Here is a 21,577-nt window from a genome sequence, read left to right on the forward strand (position 1 = left end):
GTTGGAGATCAACCATCGAACCATTCGACCCCTCGTCGCTTGCCTCCGACCTCCACGTCCTCGCACCTGGGACCACCCCAGTGGTCGACCGAGCAGTGCAGCGCACGTCCACCTTCCTCGGCGTCTCCTTCCCGCCTCCCCTCAAAAGACCGCCAAAACCCCCCAAGCTCCCAGCCCCATAAGACAAAATAACATTCCCCATTGGTTAACAAATGAATACAATCCCCATATCAGCAAGTCCAAGGCTAAACAACTGTGAGAAAAAAACACTTATCAGACATAAAAGCATTCCTACTCTAGCAAACCAAAGAAGCCATTTTGATTAGATACACAGGACATTGTACATACAATTCAACATATTTCTGATGTTTTTTCATTTATTGATTTCTGTGTTATGATGCTTGGAATGCCTCTGTCTATAAGCAAGTTATTCGTGCTTGTTTATCTTGTATTGTATATTCAGACTGTTATAATGGATTGTCCTATCTGTAATAATATATTTGTAGGATGCTGACTCTAAAACTGGAATTATCTTGTATCAATATGAGTTGTACAAGCTTGTAAAGCAAGATTTTGGTGAATGATGTTTGGCATTTGATTGTGGCTGCGTAAGTAATCAGATTGAGTTAAACATATACAGGATCCTGTAATGTGTCAGATTGTTTCTGGTTTCTCTCAGCATTTTCTGCACTTACTGTCTTGATGGTATTTAATTAAGTATTCCTTGTTGACATCTCGCCTGTTCAGATCATGGGGATGTCTTCCATGGAGTCCCGCTCTTCCATTGGTTAACTTTTTTGTCCATAGTGATAATTTCTTCATTTTTCTAGGTTGTGCTTTCATTTAAGTTTAGTGGTGCGTACTTATCAGGACCACTTATGCTCATGCAGCGTGTCGAATCCTGCTTTCATTAATGGAAATAAATCCTGAGAAGTTGTTCTAGGTAGTGCCAATTGAAGTGTGCTTGAGTGTACATTGTGTTTTCTAAAATTTGTCAATTCAGTTCTCATTTATCATTATTGTACCGACTCCCTCATTGGGAGGGACTGTGATCAGCTGGAGCCCAAGCACTCATCCCAGGGACATTGCAACATCACCTTCGCCCAACAATTGGACTGAGACATTGACAGAAAGGTAAATATCATGACCAGTAAACCGGGTGTGTGCAAAATAGACAAGACAAGACAGATAGGTTCAATGTGTTTATTTTAATGCTAGGAATATTACGGGTCAGGGAGATGAGCTTAGTCTTTCTGCAACTACATATTATTTGTTTGTTTTCAGTGTTTAATAAACATGTTATTTGTTATAAAAACCCTTGCCTAACTCATATATATTTATTGTTGCCTGAATACGTAACACTAGGAATATTACGGGTCAGGGAGATGAGCTTAGTGTTGTCTCTTTGCAACTACATATCATTTAAATAAAAACACACATGCGGGAAGTGGCGTTAATTGGTATATTCACATCACAGTGAAAGGGAGAGACAGGTCAATACACAGGCACAGATAACAATCCACAAGTAGTGCTAAGGAAAGGCATTTCTTTAAGAGAAATAATCCATACATTACACTTCCTCCTTTAGATTATTGCAACATAAAACTGCATATGTACAAAACATTCAATTTCCCTTTCATACACCCACATTCCAAACAAACGTGCTTTCACAATAACGGTCCATACCTAACTTCACAGTTCTAAAGGTTCATTCTTTTGGGTGGTGCTCTGTTTCTTTCAGGATAGTGTCTCTGCCCTGTGGAGTGGCATCACGTTTGGCAAGTGTCTTGTCAGCGATAACGTTCTCATCCTCATAGCACCCCTGGCCTGTGGAGTGGCATCACGTTTGGCAAGTGTCTCGTCAGCGATAACGTTCTCATCCTCATAGCACCCCTGGCCTGTGGAGTGGCATCACGTCTGGTAAGTGTCTTGTCAGCGATAACGTTCTCATCCTCATAGCACCCCTGGCCTGTGGAGTGGCATCACATTTGGCAAGTGTCTCGTCAGCGATAACGTTCTCATCCTCATAGCACCCCTGCCCTGTGGAGTGGCATCACATTTGGCAAGTGTCTTGTCAGCGATAACGTTCTCATCCTCATAGCACCCCTGGCCTGTGGAGTGGCATCACGTTTGGCAAGTGTCTCGTCAGCGATAACGTTCTCATCCTCATAGCACCCCTGGCCTGTGGAGTGGCATCACGTTTGGCAAGTGTCTCGTCAGCGATAACGTTCTCATCCTCATAGCACCCCTGGCCTGTGGAGTGGCATCACGTTTGGCAAGTGTCTCGTCAGCGATAACGTTCTCATCCTCATAGCACCCCTGGCCTGTGGAGTGGCATCACGTTTGGCAAGTGTCTCGTCAGCGATAACGTTCTCATCCTCATAGCACCCCTGGCCTGTGGAGTGGCATCACGTTTGGCAAGTGTCTCGTCAGTGATAACGTTCTCATCCTCATAGCACCCCTGGCCTGTGGAGTGGCATCACGTTTGGTCGGTGTCTTGTCAGCGATAACGTTCTCATCCTCATAGCACCCCTGGCCTGTGGAGTGGCATCACGTTTGGTAAGTGTCTCATCAGTGATAACGTTCTCATCCTCATAGCACCCCTGGCCTGTGGAGTGGCATCACGTTTGGCAAGTGTCTCGTCAGCGATAACGTTCTCATCCTCATAGCACCCCTGCCCTGTGGAGTGGCATCACGTTTGGTCGGTGTCTCGTCAGCGATAACGTTCTCATCCTCATAGCACCCCTGGCCTGTGGAGTGGCATCACGTTTGGCAAGTGTCTCGTCAGCGATAACGTTCTCATCCTCATAGCACCCCTGGCCTGTGGAGTGGCATCACGTTTGGTAAGTGTCTTGTCAGCGATAACGTTCTCATCCTCATAGCACCCCTGGCCTGTGGAGTGGCATCACGTTTGGTAAGTGTCTTGTCAGTGATAACGTTCTCATCCTCATAGCACCCCTGGCCTGTGGAGTGGCATCACGTTTGGTCGGTGTCTCGTCAGCGATAACGTTCTCATCCTCATAGCACCCCTGCCCTGTGGAGTGGCATCACGTTTGGTAAGTGTCTTGTCAGCGATAACGTTCTCATCCTCATAGCACCCCTGGCCTGTGGAGTGGCATCACGTTTGGCAAGTGTCTCGTCAGCGATAACGTTCTCATCCTCATAGCACCCCTGGCCTGTGGAGTGGCATCACGTTTGGCAAGTGTCTTGTCAGCGATAACGTTCTCATCCTCATAGCACCCCTGCCCTGTGGAGTGGCATCACGTTTGGTCGGTGTCTCGTCAGCGATAACGTTCTCATCCTCATAGCACCCCTGGCCTGTGGAGTGGCATCACGTTTGGCAAGTGTCTCGTCAGCGATAACGTTCTCATCCTCATAGCACCCCTGGCCTGTGGAGTGGCATCACATTTGGTCGGTGTCTTGACAGCGATAACGTTCTCATCCTCATAGCACCCCTGGCCTGTGGAGTGGCATCACGTTTGGCAAGTGTCTCGTCAGCGATAACGTTCTCATCCTCATAGCACCCCTGGCCTGTGGAGTGGCATCACGTTTGGCAAGTGTCTTGTCAGCGATAACGTTCTCATCCTCATAGCACCCCTGGCCTGTGGAGTGGCATCACGTTTGGCAAGTGTCTTGTCAGCGATAACGTTCTCATCCTCATAGCACCCCTGCCCTGTGGAGTGGCATCACGTTTGGCAAGTGTCTCGTCAGCGATAACGTTCTCATCCTCATAGCACCCCTGGCCTGTGGAGTGGCATCACGTTTGGTAAGTGTCTTGTCAGCGATAACGTTCTCATCCTCATAGCACCCCTGGCCTGTGGAGTGGCATCACGTTTGGTAAGTGTCTCGTCAGCGATAACGTTCTCATCCTCATAGCACCCCTGGCCTGTGGAGTGGCATCACGTTTGGTAAGTGTCTCGTCAGCGATAACGTTCTCATCCTCATAGCACCCCTGCCCTGTGGAGTGGCATCACGTTTGGCAAGTGTCTCGTCAGCGATAACGTTCTCATCCTCATAGCACCCCTGGCCTGTGGAGTGGCATCACGTTTGGCAAGTGTCTCGTCAGCGATAACGTTCTCATCCTCATAGCCCCCTGGCCTGTGGAGTGGCATCACGTTTGGCAAGTGTCTCGTCAGCGATAACGTTCTCATCCTCATAGCACCCCTGGCCTGTGGAGTGGCATCACGTTTGGTAAGTGTCTCGTCAGCGATAACGTTCTCATCCTCATAGCACCCCTGGCCTGTGGAGTGGCATCACGTTTGGCAAGTGTCTCGTCAGCGATAACGTTCTCATCCTCATAGCACCCCTGGCCTGTGGAGTGGCATCACGTTTGGCAAGTGTCTCGTCAGCGATAACGTTCTCATCCTCATAGCACCCCTGGCCTGTGGAGTGGCATCACGTTTGGCAAGTGTCTCGTCAGCGATAACGTTCTCATCCTCATAGCACCCCTGGCCTGTGGAGTGGCATCACGTTTGGCAAGTGTCTCGTCAGCGATAACGTTCTCATCCTCATAGCACCCCTGGCCTGTGGAGTGGCATCACGTTTGGCAAGTGTCTCGTCAGCGATAACGTTCTCATCCTCATAGCACCCCTGGCCTGTGGAGTGGCATCACGTTTGGCAAGTGTCTCGTCAGCGATAACGTTCTCATCCTCATAGCACCCCTGGCCTGTGGAGTGGCATCACGTTTGGCAAGTGTCTCGTCAGCGATAACGTTCTCATCCTCATAGCACCCCTGGCCTGTGGAGTGGCATCACGTTTGGTAAGTGTCTCATCAGCGATAACGTTCTCATCCTCATAGCACCCCTGGCCTGTGGAGTGGCATCACGTTTGGCAAGTGTCTCGTCAGCGATAACGTTCTCATCCTCATAGCACCCCTGGCCTGTGGAGTGGCATCACGTTTGGCAAGTGTCTCGTCAGCGATAACGTTCTCATCCTCATAGCACCCCTGCCCTGTGGAGTGGCATCACGTTTGGCAAGTGTCTCGTCAGCGATAACGTTCTCATCCTCATAGCACCCCTGGCCTGTGGAGTGGCATCACGTTTGGTCGGTGTCTCGTCAGCGATAACGTTCTCATCCTCATAGCACCCCTGCCCTGTGGAGTGGCATCACGTTTGGCAAGTGTCTCGTCAGCGATAACGTTCTCATCCTCATAGCACCCCTGGCCTGTGGAGTGGCATCACGTTTGGCAAGTGTCTCGTCAGCGATAACGTTCTCATCCTCATAGCACCCCTGGCCTGTGGAGTGGCATCACGTTTGGCAAGTGTCTCGTCAGCGATAACGTTCTCATCCTCATAGCACCCCTGGCCTGTGGAGTGGCATCACGTTTGGCAAGTGTCTCGTCAGCGATAACGTTCTCATCCTCATAGCACCCCTGGCCTGTGGAGTGGCATCACGTTTGGCAAGTGTCTCGTCAGCGATAACGTTCTCATCCTCATAGCACCCCTGGCCTGTGGAGTGGCATCACGTTTGGCAAGTGTCTCGTCAGCGATAATGTTCTCATCCTCATAGCACCCCTGGCCTGTGGAGTGGCATCACGTTTGGCAAGTGTCTCGTCAGCGATAACGTTCTCATCCTCATAGCACCCCTGGCCTGTGGAGTGGCATCACGTTTGGCAAGTGTCTCGTCAGCGATAACGTTCTCATCCTCATAGCACCCCTGGCCTGTGGAGTGGCATCATGTTTGGCAAGTGTCTCGTCAGCGATAACGTTCTCATCCTCATAGCACCCCTGCCCTGTGGAGTGGCATCACGTTTGGTCGGTGTCTCGTCAGCGATAACGTTCTCATCCTCATAGCACCCCTGCCCTGTGGAGTGGCATCACATTTGGCAAGTGTCTCGTCAGCGATAACGTTCTCATCCTCATAGCACCCCTGGCCTGTGGAGTGGCATCACATTTGGCAAGTGTCTCGTCAGCGATAACGTTCTCATCCTCATAGCACCCCTGCCCTGTGGAGTGGCATCACGTTTGGTAAGTGTCTCGTCAGCGATAACGTTCTCATCCTCATAGCACCCCTGCCCTGTGGAGTGGCATCACGTTTGGTAAGTGTCTCGTCAGCGATAACGTTCTCATCCTCATAGCACCCCTGGCCTGTGGAGTGGCATCACGTTTGGTAAGTGTCTTGTCAGCGATAACGTTCTCATCCTCATAGCACCCCTGGCCTGTGGAGTGGCATCACGTTTGGCAAGTGTCTCGTCAGCGATAACGTTCTCATCCTCATAGCACCCCTGGCCTGTGGAGTGGCATCACGTTTGGCAAGTGTCTTGTCAGCGATAACGTTCTCATCCTCATAGTACCCCTGGCCTGTGGAGTGGCATCACGTTTGGCAAGTGTCTCGTCAGCGATAACGTTCTCATCCTCATAGCACCCCTGGCCTGTGGAGTGGCATCACGTTTGGCAAGTGTCTCGTCAGCGATAACGTTCTCATCCTCATAGCACCGCTGGCCTGTGGAGTGGCATCATGTTTGGCAAGTGTCTCGTCAGCGATAACGTTCTCATCCTCATAGCACCCCTGGCCTGTGGAGTGGCATCACGTTTGGCAAGTGTCTCGTCAGCGATAACGTTCTCATCCTCATAGCACCCCTGGCCTGTGGAGTGGCATCACGTTTGGCAAGTGTCTCGTCAGCGATAACGTTCTCATCCTCATAGCACCGCTGGCCTGTGGAGTGGCATCATGTTTGGCAAGTGTCTCGTCAGCGATAACGTTCTCATCCTCATAGCACCCTGGCCTGTGGAGTGGCATCACGTTTGGTCGGTGTCTCGTCAGCGATAACGTTCTCATCCTCATAGCACCCCTGCCCTGTGGAGTGGCATCACGTTTGGCAAGTGTCTTGTCAGCGATAACGTTCTCATCCTCATAGCACCCCTGGCCTGTGGAGTGGCATCACGTTTGGCAAGTGTCTTGTCAGCGATAACGTTCTCATCCTCATAGCACCCCTGCCCTGTGGAGTGGCATCACGTTTGGCAAGTGTCTCGTCAGCGATAACGTTCTCATCCTCATAGCACCCCTGGCCTGTGGAGTGGCATCACGTTTGGCAAGTGTCTCGTCAGCGATAACGTTCTCATCCTCATAGCACCCCTGGCCTGTGGAGTGGCATCACGTTTGGCAAGTGTCTTGTCAGCGATAACGTTCTCATCCTCATAGCACCCCTGCCCTGTGGAGTGGCATCACGTTTGGTAAGTGTCTCATCAGTGATAACGTTCTCATCCTCATAGCACCCCTGGCCTGTGGAGTGGCATCACGTTTGGTAAGTGTCTCATCAGCGATAACGTTCTCATCCTCATAGCACCCCTGGCCTGTGGAGTGGCATCACGTTTGGTAAGTGTCTCATCAGCGATAACGTTCTCATCCTCATAACACCCCTGGCCTGTGGAGTGGCATCACGTTTGGTAAGTGTCTCGTCAGCGATAACGTTCTCATCCTCATAGCACCCCTGCCCTGTGGAGTGGCATCACGTTTGGCAAGTGTCTCGTCCTAAGACAGCGTTCTCAGTTGCCTGTATCACATCTGTTAGTGACATGATCATCACTGAGAGGCAAGTCCGGTGTCTGTAATGTGTCTGGTTTGTTGGATACAATCGACTCGGGTGTGTTCTGTGGTTGAGTATCCAGTATCTGGTCCACATGACAGCTCCATGTCTGATCTAGAACATCCACTGAGTACATCAGTGGTCCACTTCTTGTCGCTATCCTACCAGATGTCCACCTGTCTTCTCGGTAATCAGGCACAAGGACTTCCTGTCCAACCTCAATGCCCCTTGCTACATCATTTAGCGACTGGCTGAACCGTTCATTCTGCACTTCCCTCTGTAGATCTGGTTTCAGGAGGTCTACACGACATCCCAGATTCCTGCTCATGAAGAGCATTGAGCTGACTTGAAATGTCTGATGCCATTTTTTTTCATGAGCAGTCAGAATTTGTCTGATGTGTATTGTGCTCTGCTATCACTATTTGTTCTGATAAGCCATTTCAAGTGAAGGAAGTCCCCAGAATGGAGACAGTCTTTGCTGAGGTGGTTGACTTCATTGGTATAACCTCTGGCCACATCGAATGAACATCCACAGTAATCAGGAACATGGAGTCCATGAATGGCCCAGCAAAGTCAATATGTAATTTTTGCCATGGTGATGACAGCCACTCCCATGGGTGTAACAGTGCCGGTGAGGGTGCGTTTTGATCTTTTTAGCATCCCAAATAGCTTTTGGCCAAGTTTTCAATGTTTATCTATTCCCAGCCACCACACGTAGTTCTGGACAAGACTCTTCATTTGACTGTACCCAGGTGTCCTTCACGCAGACTTTCTGTCACCCTGGCGTGCAGTTTAGAGGGAACCACAACACGAGATCCACACGTCAGCTTTCTTTGACATACCAACAGTTGGTCCAGTCTCAGTGAGAACTCTGGAAACCATGAGCTGGCCACCCTTTCATGACGATTTCATCGACTTTTGACAATGTCGAGTCATTCTTGTTTCCCTTTGCATTTCAGAATTTGTTACCGGCAGCTGGTCCACCAGTGCGGTGGGGAACACTGTTGCTGGGTCACACACAGTATGAAGACTTCTCTTCTCTTGCCAGTAGTGGAAGAGGCGACAAGCCATCAGCATTGCTGCGTTGTTTGGTAGCCTTGAACACCATGGGATAGGAGTGGGTTCCTCGGAAAAGTGCCCAACGTTGTAACCGGGTAGCAGACATCACTGGAATTTCCTTCCTGGGATTGAATATGGACACAAGGGGCTGGGGATCTGTCACTACTGTAAACTTTTATCTGTAGAAGTAGAGATGGAACTTCTTTATTCCCCAGACTAGACTAAGGGCCTCTTGATTCCTCTGTCCTCATCAGCGATCTTGAAGCAAACACAATCGGCATTCAGATCCATCTTTCATAATTTGTGACAAAACAGCTCCAATGCCATAAGGGGAGGCATGGCACGGCAGTGATGGGTCATAATGGGTGAGCAGTTCATCCGATGTTATTACTACAAGGCCCAAGTGTGACCTGATACATTTTCCAGTTTGGCTGCCTGTGGCACTGCTTCAATCTTCTCTTGTGTCTTATGTCAACCATGCTAGTCAGTGACATGTCCACAATATCAGATTTAATTCTTGAAAACTCACATCTGTCTCTCTCTGTGTACAGACCATACACGCTCAGCCTGGTAAGCATTTTACCAAGGATCTGGAGGTGCTCTTCATCATTCTTGCCAGTCACGCTGATGTCATCAAGGTAACATTGTACTCCCGGGATATCTTGGAGCACTTTGCAAATTGCTGTAGCTGATACGACACCAAAGACCGGATGATTATACTGGAACAGTCCCTTGTGAGTGTGGATCATGAGGGATTTCCTGCTTGACCACTCAGTCTGCATTTGCAGATAGGCTTGTGACAAATCAATCTTTGAAAACTTCTCCCCGCCTGCCGAAGATGCCAAACTGTCTTCTGTTCACGGCAGGGGACACTGCACAGTTCACAGCACGGGGTTGATGCTCACCTTGAGATCCCCACATATGCAAACGGATCCAGCCTTCCCTTTCTTGATCACCGGGACAATGGCCGTGGCTCAGCCACTCCACTCAGCCTTGGAGAGAATTTCAGATGCCTGCAAGCTCTTCAGTTTGGCATCCACTTCAGAACGTAGTGCGTAAGGCGCTGGACAGATTTTATTGAATCTTGATGTTGCTGCTTCACTCAGTTCAATTCCGGCCTTCGAGCCTTTCAGTTCACCAACACCCTTCTCAAACACCTTCTCATTAGCACTAAGCATCTGTGACAGTCTCTGCTTAGTGCTGCTTCTACACAAACTCACCCAAAAGTTAACAAAACCCCAAATTGCTGCCAACAGAAATCAAGCCCATTATCCGGTTTCCTCCATTACAACACTGTAAGTAGCATGCCTGATGAGAGACAGAAACGTAGCAAAAGCCTCTCATTTGGATACGACAGAAGTCTGTGTTTTCCACAATAATTACATTTTATTCACAACAGGATCTACACAATTCCCACCAAAATATCACGCTCCTTTTTCAGGTTCCTTTTTTGTCTTTATAAAATACAAATGCCTACTGCTCACCATTTAAAATCCATCTAAAGTGAACAGTAAGTCTTAAGGATTGAATTCTTCCAGATTTCAATTTGACCAATATTGTAACGCAAAAATATTGGACAAGATTTTTAGTTTCTTAATATGTTGAAACTTAACATCCAAACTTTTAAATCTCACAAGGGAGGGTTTGAATATTTTAATCAGATTAAATAAAATTCTTGAGCTTGCTCATGTGTCTCTGCTTAATTTACAAGCACAAGATTGAAAAGAGTTAAAAACTGGCAACTCCTTTATAAAGCATCATTCATTAATTCCTTCAAAGATGCAAACATGCGAAAGCCTGTAAATTCAAGTTGTGCCCTGTACTTTCTCTCCAGTGAAAGGCGCAAATCTTCTTTATACTTGTTTTCCAAAGCCCATTTTCCCAAGAATAAGAGAAACTGTTCTCTATTAAAGGGCCCTGTTGGGGATTTAACATCTGGTCCATCTAACGATAGTTTACAAGCAGGAGTGCATGCTCTGGATCCAATTCCTCATTTCATGTGTTCAGAACGGAGCTGGATAGGTTTGCGATTAATCAGGGCATCAAATGCTACTGGGAGAAAGCAGGAGGGTGCGATGAGAGGGAAATAAATCAGCCATGTTGAAACCCTAAGGCAGACTCGATGGGCCGAAAGCACTAAATCTGCTCCTATGTCTTATAGAGGTCAGGGCTCAGTCTTGCTGACAACAGTTCCTCTCTATCTACACCTCCTGAAACCCCCCATGACAACAGTTTCTCTCTATCTACACCTCCTGAAACCCCCAATGACAACAATTCCTCTCCATCTACACCTCCTGAAACCCCCAATGACAACAGTTCCTCTCCATCTACACCTCCTGACCCACCCCAATGACAACAGTTCCTCTCCATCTACACCTCCTGACCCACCCCAATGACAACAGTTCCTCTCCATCTACACCTCCTGACCCCCCAATGACAACAGTTCCCCTCCATCTACACCTCCTGACCCCCAATGACAACAGTTCCTCTCCATCTACACATCCTGACACCCCCAATGACAACAGTTCCTCTCCATCTACACTTCCTGACCTCCCCAATGACAACAGTTCCTCTACATCTACACCTCTTGACCCCTTCCCCCCAATGACAACAGTTCCCCTCCATCTACACCTCCTGACCTCCCCAATGACAACAGTTCCTCTACATCTACACCTCCTGACCCCTTCCCCCCAATGACAACAGTTCCCCTCCATCTACACCTCCTGACACACCAATGAAACAGTTCCTCAACATCTACACCTCCTGACCCCTTCCCCCAATGACAACAGTTCCTCTACACCTACACCTCCTGACCCCCCCATGACAACAGTTCCTCTCCATCTACACCTCCTAACCCCCCCCATGACAACAGTTCCTCTCTATCTACACCTCCTGACAACCACCCAATGACAACAGTTCCTCTCCATCTACACCTCCTGACAACCACCCAATGACAACAGTTCCTCTCCATCTACACCTTCTGACCCCCCAATGACAAGTTCCTCTCCATCTACACCTCCTGACCCCCAATTACAACAGTTCCTCTCCATCTACACCTTCTGACCCCCCAATGACAACAGTTCCTCTCCATCTACACCTCCTGACAACCACTCAATGACAACATTTCCTCTCCATCTACACCTCCTGACCCCCCAATGACAACAGTTCCTCTCCATCTACACCTCCTGACCCCCCAATGACAACAGTTCCTCTCCATCTACACCTCCTGACCCCCCACTGACAACAGTTCCTCTCCATCTACACCTCCTGACAACCACCCAATGACAACATTTCCTCTCCATCTACACCTTCTGACCCCCCAATGACAACAGTTCCTCTCCATCTACACCTCCTTGCCCCCCCAATGACAACAGTTCCTCTCCATCTACACCTTCTGACCCCCCAATGACAACAGTTCCTCTCCATTTACACCACCTGACCCGCCATGACAACAGTTCCTCTCCATCTACACCTACTGACACCCCCAATGACAACAGATCATCTCCATCTACACCTCCTTGCCCCCCCAATGACAACAGTTCCTCTCCATCTACACCTTCTGACCCCCCAATGACAACAGTTCCTCTCCATCTACACCTCCTGACCCCCCAATGACAACAGTTCCTCTCCATCTACACCTCCTGACCCCCCAATGACAACAGTTCCTCTCCATCTACACCTTCTGACCCCCCAATGACAACAGTTCCTCTCCATCTACACCTCCTGACAACCACCCAATGACAACATTTCCTCTCCATCTACACCTTCTGACCCCCCAATGACAACAGTTCCTCTCCATCTACACCTCCTGACCCCCCAATGACAACAGTTCCTCTCCATCTACACCTTCTGACCCCCCAATGACAACAGTTCCTCTCCATCTACACTTCCTGACAACCACCCAATGAAAACAGTTCCTCTCCATCTACACCTCCTTGCCCCCCAATGACAACAGTTCCTCTCCATCTACACCTCCTGACACCCCAATGACAACAGTTCCTCTCCATCTACACCTCCTGACCCCCCAATGACAACAGTTCCTCTCCATCTACACCTCCTGACCCCCCAATGACAACAGTTCCTCTCCATCTACACCTCCTGACAACCACCCAATGACAACATTTCCTCTCCATCTACACCTTCTGACCCCCCAATGACAACAGTTCCTCTCCATCTACACCTCCTTGCCCCCCCAATGACAACAGTTCCTCTCCATCTACACCTTCTGACCCCCCAATGACAACAGTTCCTCTCCATCTACACCTCCTTGCCCCCCCAATGACAACAGTTCCTCTCCATCTACACCTTCTGACCCCCCAATGACAACAGTTCCTCTCCATCTACACCTCCTGACCCCCCAATGACAACAGTTCCTCTCCATCTACACCTCCTGACCCCCCAATGACAACAGTTCCTCTCCATCTACACCTTCTGACCCCCCAATGACAACTGTTTTTCTCCATCTACACCTCCTGACAACCACCCAATGACAACATTTCCTCTCCATCTACACCTTCTGACCCCCCAATGACAACAGTTCCTCTCCATCTACACCTCCTGACCCCCCAATGACAACAGTTCCTCTCCATCTACACCTTCTGACCCCCCAATGACAACAGTTCCTCTCCATCTACACTTCCTGACAACCACCCAATGAAAACAGTTCCTCTCCATCTACACCTCCTTGCCCCCCAATGACAACAGTTCCTCTCCATCTACACCTCCTGACACCCCAATGACAACAGTTCCTCTCCATCTACACCTCCTGACCCCCCAATGACAACAGTTCCTCTCCATCTACACCTCCTGACAACCACCCAATGACAACATTTCCTCTCCATCTACACCTTCTGACCCCCCAATGACAACAGTTCCTCTCCATCTACACCTTCTGACCCCCCAATGACAACAGTTCCTCTCCATCTACACCTTCTGACCCCCCAATGAAAACAGTTCCTCTCCATCTACACCTCCTTGCCCCCCAATGACAACAGTTCCTCTCCATCTACACCTTCTGACCCCCCAATGAAAACAGTTCCTCTCCATCTACACCTCCTTGCCCCCCAATGACAACAGTTCCTCTCCATCTACACCTCCTGACACCCCAATGACAACAGTTCCTCTCCATCTACACCTCCTGACCCCCCAATGACAACAGTTCCTCTCCATCTACACCTCCTGACCCCCCAATGACAACAGTTCCTCTCCATCTACACCTCCTGACCCCCCAATGACAACAGTTCCTCTCCATCTACACCTCCTGACCCACCCAATGACAACAGTTGCTCTCCATCTACACCTCCTGACCCACCCAATGACAACAGTTCCTCTCCTTCTACACCTCCTGAACCCCCAATGACAACAGTTCCTCTCCATCTACACCTCCTGACCCCCCAAAGACAACAGTTCCTCTACACCATGAATGTAAATGCCTCCTCCAGACGCTGTTGCCTGTTTCAAATCTGGGATGATCCTGCTTTCTCCCTCAGCCCAGCAACAAGGAGCGGAACAGCCTGAGGGTTTGGGAGAGAGTGTCTGCAGGAAGTGGCTGGGGACCCTCAGATACCCCTCCCAGTAGGTGTTGAATGCAGAAAGTTGTGGGTGAAGGGAGAAGGCCAGTTGATAGAGCACCCACTTGTCTGTGCGTCGTAAATGGTCATATAGAAGCCTCCTCCAATCCCCATGCTGTGTGCGTTGTGCAGCCCGTCACAGAGCATGCTGGCAATGGCCGCATCGACAGCTGACCCCCCCTGCTGGAGAATGTCCCTGTGAAAGAAAGAGAGAGAGGGTTAGTCTGCGACAAATTGCCCACCGGGCTGGTGCTGTGTCAGGGACAGGTGATGCAGGAGAATGCGGACATTGGGACCCAGAGCCGCAGACGTCTACTGGAAAAACTCCACAGGTCACGCAGCATCTGGGGGACGGTTGAGCTTCGGGTCGAAGCCCTGCATCCTGTCTGAGAGTGCAGAGGGAATAAAGAGGGGAAAGAGGAGCCCAGAACGGAGATATTAATAGTTTGTTTTAAAATAAGGTGACTGGATTTGCAGAAGCCGGCATTAATCCAACATGTTTATAGAGGGTGAGGTGAGATGATAATCCAACATGGTGGCCGTCAATGTGTGAGGCTACACGCTGATTCGCATAGCCACAGGCAAGCTTCTCACTCTCTGGTTACATTTCAAAATAAGGAGAGAAGGGTGTCTCAGTAAATTTGCTTCCGGTGCTACAGAGATGGGTCCTGGATGCAGCAGTGGAGGGGTGCACACAGGCAGGTTGCCTGGCAATGTTAAGGGATTATGTCTGTGGCCGGTAACCATGGAGAAAGAATTTGCTGTGACCAGAGATACCGTGGAGGTGATCGAGGACCATTGCGCAGGGAAAAATGTCAGCCAGATGCAGATGGAAATGTTTAAATTTACTGTTATTGTCTGTTTTGTTGTAGTATATTAGATTGCTAAATCTGCAATAAACCTAATCCGTGATGTGTGACCGAGTCGTACAGCCCTGCTCCCATTATATAATCAGTGACGTGTGACCGGATTGTGTTCCCTACTCCCATTATATAATCAGTGACGTTAGGCTGGATTGTGTTCCCTACTCCCATTATATAATCAGTGACGTTAGGCTGGATTGTGTTCCCTACTCCCATTATATAATCAGTGACGTTAGGCCGGATTGTGTTCCCTACTCCCATTATATAATCAGTGACGTGTGACCGGATTGTGTTCCCTACTGCCATTATATAATCAGTGACGTGTGGCCGGATTGTGTTCCCTACTGCCATTATATAATCAGTGACGTGTGGCCGGATTGTGTTCCCTACTGCCATTATATAATCAGTGACGTGTGGCAAGATTGTGTTCCCTACTCCCCTTATATAATCAGTGACGTTAGGCTGGATTGTGTTCCCTACTCCCATTATATAATCAGTGACGTTAGGCTGGATTGTGTTCCCTACTCCCATTATATAATCAGTGACGTTAGGCTGGATTGTGTTCCCTACTCCCATTATATAATCAGTGACGTGTGGCCGGATTGTGTTCCCTACTCCCATTATATAATCTGTGACGTTAGGCTGGATTGTGTTCCCTACTCCCATTATATAATCAGTGACGTTAGGCTGGATTGTGTTCCCTACTCCCATTATATAATCAGTGACGTTAGGCTGGATTGTGTTCCCTACTCCCATTATATAATCAGTGACGTTAGGCTGGATTGTGTTCCCTACTCCCATTATATAATCAGTGACGTGTGGCCGGATTGTGTTCCCTACTCCCATTATATAATCTGTGACGTTAGGCTGGATTGTGTTCCCTACTCCCATTATATAATCAGTGACGTTAGGCTGGATTGTGTTCCCTACTCCCATTATATAATCAGTGACGTTAGGCTGGATTGTGTTCCCTACTCCCATTATATAATCAGTGACGTTAGGCTGGATTGTGTTCCCTACTCCCATTATATAATCAGTGATGTGTGGCCGGATTGTGTTCCCTACTCCCATTATATAATCAGTGACGTTAGGCTGGATTGTGTTCCCTACTCCCAATATATAATCAGTGACGTGTGGCCGGATTGTGTTCCCTACTCCCATTATATAATCTGTGACGTTAGGCTGGATTGTGTTCCCTACTCCCATTCTATAATCAGTGACGTGTGGCTGGATTGTGTTCCCTACTCCCATTATATAATCAGTGACGTTAGGCTGGATTGTGTTCCCTACTCCCATTATATAATCAGTGACGTTAGGCTGGATTGTGTTCCCTACTCCCATTATATAATCAGTGACGTGTGGCCGGATTGTGTTCCCTACTCCCATTATATAATCAGTGACGTGTGGCCGGATTGTGTTCCCTACTCCCATTATATAATCAGTGACGTGTGGCCGGATTGTGTTCCCTACTCCCATTATATAATCAGTGACGTTAGGCTGGATTGTGTTCCCTACTCCCATTATATAATCAGTGACGTGTGGCAAGATTGTGTTCCCTACTCCCATTATATAATCAGTGACGTTAGGCTGGATTGTGTTCCCTACTCCCATTATATAATCAGTGACGTGTGGCAAGATTGTGTTCCCTACTCCCCTTATATAATCAGTGACGTTAGGCTGGATTGTGTTCCCTACTCCCATTACATAATCAGTGACGTGTGGCAAGATTGTGTTCCCTACTCCCCTTATATAATCAGTGACGTTAGGCTGGATTGTGTTCCCTACTCCCATTATATAATCAGTGACGTTAGGCTGGATTGTGTTCCCTACTCCCATTATATAATCAGTGACGTGTGGCAAGATTGTGTTCCCTACTCCCATTATATAATCAGTGAAGTTAGGCTGGATTGTGTTCCCTACTCCCATTATATAATCAGTGACGTGTGACCGGATTGTGTTCCCTACTCCCATTATATAATCTGTGACGTTAGGCTGGATTGTGTTCCCTACTCCCATTATATAATCAGTGACGTGTGACCGGATTGTGTTCCCTACTCCCATTATATAATCAGTGACGTGTGACCGGATTGTGTTCCCTACTCCCATTATATAATCAGTGACGTTAGGCTGGATTGTGTTCCCTACTCCCATTATATAATCAGTGACGTGTGGCAAGATTGTGTTCCCTACTCCCATTATATAATCAGTGACGTTAGGCTGGATTGTGTTCCCTACTCCCATTATATAATCAGTGACGTTAGGCTGGATTGTGTTCCCTACTCCCATTATATAATCAGTGACGTTAGGCTGGATTGTGTTCCCTACTCCCATTATATAATCAGTGACGTGTGGCAAGATTGTGTTCCCTACTCCCATTATATAAACAGTGACGTTAGGCTGGATTGTGTTCCCTACTCCCATTATATAATCAGTGACGTTAGGCTGGATTGTGTTCCCTACTCCCATTATATAATCAGTGACGTGTGACCGGATTGTGTTCCCTACTCCCATTATATAATCAGTGACGTGTGGCAAGATTGTGTTCCCTACTCCCATTATATAATCAGTGACGTTAGGCTGGATTGTGTTCCCTACTCCCATTATATAATCAGTGACGTGTGGCAAGATTGTGTTCCCTACTCCCATTATATAATCAGTGACGTTAGGCTGGATTGTGTTCCCTACTCCCATTATATAATCAGTGACGTGTGGCAAGATTGTGTTCCCTACTCCCCTTATATAATCAGTGACGTTAGGCTGGATTGTGTTCCCTACTCCCATAATATAATCAGTGACGTGTGGCAAGATTGTGTTCCCTACTCCCATTATATAATCAGTGACGTTAGGCTGGATTGTGTTCCCTACTCCCATTATATAATCAGTGACGTGTGACCGGATTGTGTTCCCTACTCCCATTATATAATCTGTGACGTTAGGCTGGATTGTGTTCCCTACTCCCATTATATAATCAGTGACGTGTGACCGGATTGTGTTCCCTACTCCCATTATATAATCAGTGACGTGTGACCGGATTGTGTTCCCTACTCCCATTATATAATCAGTGACGTTAGGCTGGATTGTGTTCACTACTCCCATTATATAATCAGTGACGTGTGACCGGATTGTGTTCCCTACTCCCATTATATAATCAGTGACGTTAGGCTGGATTGTGTTCCCTACTCCCATTATATATTCAGTGACGTTAGACTGGATTGTGTTCCCTACTCCCATTATATAATCAGTGACGTTAGGCTGGATTGTGTTCCATACTCCCATTATATAATCCGTGACGTGTGGCCGGATTGTGTTCCCTACTCCCATTATATAATCAGTGACGTTAGGCTGGATTGTGTTCCCTACTCCCATTATATAATCAGTGACGTTAGACTGGATTGTGTTCCCTACTCCCATTATATAATCAGTTACGTTAGGCTGGATTGTGTTCCATACTCCCATTATATAATCCGTGACGTGTGGCCGGATTGTGTTCCCTACTCCCATTATATAATCCGTGACGTGTGGCCGGATTGTGTTCCCTACTCCCATTATATAATCAGTGACGTGTGGCAAGATTGTGTTCCCTACTCCCATTATATAATCAGTGACGTTAGGCTGGATTGTGTTCCCTACTCCCATTATATAATCCGTGACGTGTGGCAAGATTGTGTTCCCTACTCCCATTATATAATCAGCGACGTGTGGCAAGATTGTGTTCCCTACTCCCATTATATAATCAGCGACGTTAGGCCGGATTGTGTTCCCTACTCCCATTATATAATCAGTGACGTTAGGCTGGATTGTGTTCCCTACTCCCATTATATAATCAGTGACGTGTGGCAAGATTGTGTTCCCTACTCCCATTATATAATCAGTGACGTTAGTCTGGATTGTGTTCCCTACTCCCATTATATAATCAGTGACGTTAGGCTGGATTGTGTTCCCTACTCCCATTATATAATCAGTGACGTTAGGCTGGATTGTGTTCCCTACTCCCATTATATAATCAGTGACGTTAGGCTGGATTGTGTTCCCTACTCCCATTATATAATCAGTGACGTGTGGCCGGATTGTGTTCCCTACTCCCATTATATAATCAGTGATGTTAGGCTGGATTGTGTTCCCTACTCCCATTATATAATCAGTGACGTTAGGCTGGATTGTGTTCCCTACTCCCATTATATAATCAGTGACGTGTGGCCGGATTGTGTTCCCTACTCCCATTATATAATCAGTGACGTGTGGCAAGATTGTGTTCCCTACTCCCATTATATAATCAGTGACGTTAGGCTGGATTGTGTTCCCTACTCCCATTATATAATCAGTGACGTGTGGCAAGATTGTGTTCCCTACTCCCCTTATATAATCAGTGACGTTAGGCTGGATTGTGTTCCCTACTCCCATTATATAATCAGTGACGTGTGGCAAGATTGTGTTCCCTACTCCCATTATATAATCAGTGACGTTAGTCTGGATTGTGTTCCCTACTCCCATTATATAATCAGTGACGTTAGGCTGGATTGTGTTCCCTACTCCCATTATATAATCAGTGACATTAGGCTGGATTGTGTTCCCTACTCCCATTATATAATCAGTGACGTTAGGCTGGATTGTGTTCCCTACTCCCATTATATAATCAGTGACGTGTGGCAAGATTGTGTTCCCTACTCCCATTATATAATCAGTGACGTTAGGCTGGATTGTGTTCCCTACTCCCATTATATAATCAGTGACGTGTGGCAAGATTGTGTTCCCTACTCCCCTTATATAATCAGTGACGTTAGGCTGGATTGTGTTCCCTACTCCCATTACATAATCAGTGACGTGTGGCAAGATTGTGTTCCCTACTCCCCTTATATAATCAGTGACGTTAGGCTGGATTGTGTTCCCTACTCCCATTATATAATCAGTGACGTTAGGCTGGATTGTGTTCCCTACTCCCATTATATAATCAGTGACGTGTGGCAAGATTGTGTTCCCTACTCCCATTATATAATCAGTGAAGTTAGGCTGGATTGTGTTCCCTACTCCCATTATATAATCAGTGACGTGTGACCGGATTGTGTTCCCTACTCCCATTATATAATCTGTGACGTTAGGCTGGATTGTGTTCCCTACTCCCATTATATAATCAGTGACGTGTGACCGGATTGTGTTCCCTACTCCCATTATATAATCAGTGACGTGTGACCGGATTGTGTTCCCTACTCCCATTATATAATCAGTGACGTTAGGCTGGATTGTGTTCCCTACTCCCATTATATAATCAGTGACGTGTGGCAAGATTGTGTTCCCTACTCCCATTATATAATCAGTGACGTTAGGCTGGATTGTGTTCCCTACTCCCATTATATAATCAGTGACGTTAGGCTGGATTGTGTTCCCTACTCCCATTATATAATCAGTGACGTTAGGCTGGATTGTGTTCCCTACTCCCATGATATAATCAGTGACGTGTGGCAAGATTGTGTTCCCTACTCCCATTATATAAACAGTGACGTTAGGCTGGATTGTGTTCCCTACTCCCATTATATAATCAGTGACGTTAGGCTGGATTGTGTTCCCTACTCCCATTATATAATCAGTGACGTGTGACCGGATTGTGTTCCCTACTCCCATTATATAATCAGTGACGTGTGGCAAGATTGTGTTCCCTACTCCCATTATATAATCAGTGACGTTAGGCTGGATTGTGTTCCCTACTCCCATTATATAATCAGTGACGTGTGGCAAGATTGTGTTCCCTACTCCCATTATATAATCAGTGACGTTAGGCTGGATTGTGTTCCCTACTCCCATTATATAATCAGTGACGTGTGGCAAGATTGTGTTCCCTACTCCCCTTATATAATCAGTGACGTTAGGCTGGATTGTGTTCCCTACTCCCATTATATAATCAGTGACGTGTGGCAAGATTGTGTTCCCTACTCCCATTATATAATCAGTGACGTTAGGCTGGATTGTGTTCCCTACTCCCATTATATAATCAGTGACGTGTGACCGGATTGTGTTCCCTACTCCCATTATATAATCTGTGACATTAGGCTGGATTGTGTTCCCTACTCCCATTATATAATCAGTGACGTGTGACCGGATTGTGTTCCCTACTCCCATTATATAATCAGTGACGTGTGACCGGATTGTGTTCCCTACTCCCATTATATAATCAGTGACGTTAGGCTGGATTGTGTTCCCTACTCCCATTATATAATCAGTGACGTGTGACCGGATTGTGTTCCCTACTCCCATTATATAATCAGTGACGTTAGGCTGGATTGTGTTCCCTACTCCCATTATATAATCAGTGACGTTAGACTGGATTGTGTTCCCTACTCCCATTATATAATCAGTGACGTTAGGCTGGATTGTGTTCCATACTCCCATTATATAATCCGTGACGTGTGGCCGGATTGTGTTCCCTACTCCCATTATATAATCAGTGACGTTAGGCTGGATTGTGTTCCCTACTCCCATTATATAATCAGTGACGTTAGACTGGATTGTGTTCCCTACTCCCATTATATAATCAGTTACGTTAGGCTGGATTGTGTTCCATACTCCCA

General features: G+C 47.6%; 1 protein-coding gene across 1 annotated transcript in view; it reads right to left on the reverse strand.

The window, feature by feature from the left end:
* Positions 1–21,577, reverse strand: part of LOC140733776 (glutathione hydrolase 1 proenzyme-like) — a 155,848-nt gene that overhangs the window by 110,950 nt on the left and 23,321 nt on the right. The window contains exon 3 of the mRNA XM_073057533.1: positions 14,220–14,350. Coding sequence (XP_072913634.1) covers positions 14,220–14,350 — 131 coding nt within the window. The remainder of the gene's footprint in view (positions 1–14,219; positions 14,351–21,577) is intronic.

The sequence above is a fragment of the Hemitrygon akajei genome, chromosome 9, assembly GCF_048418815.1.
Source record: "Hemitrygon akajei chromosome 9, sHemAka1.3, whole genome shotgun sequence".
Classification (NCBI taxonomy): Eukaryota; Metazoa; Chordata; class Chondrichthyes; order Myliobatiformes; family Dasyatidae; genus Hemitrygon; species Hemitrygon akajei.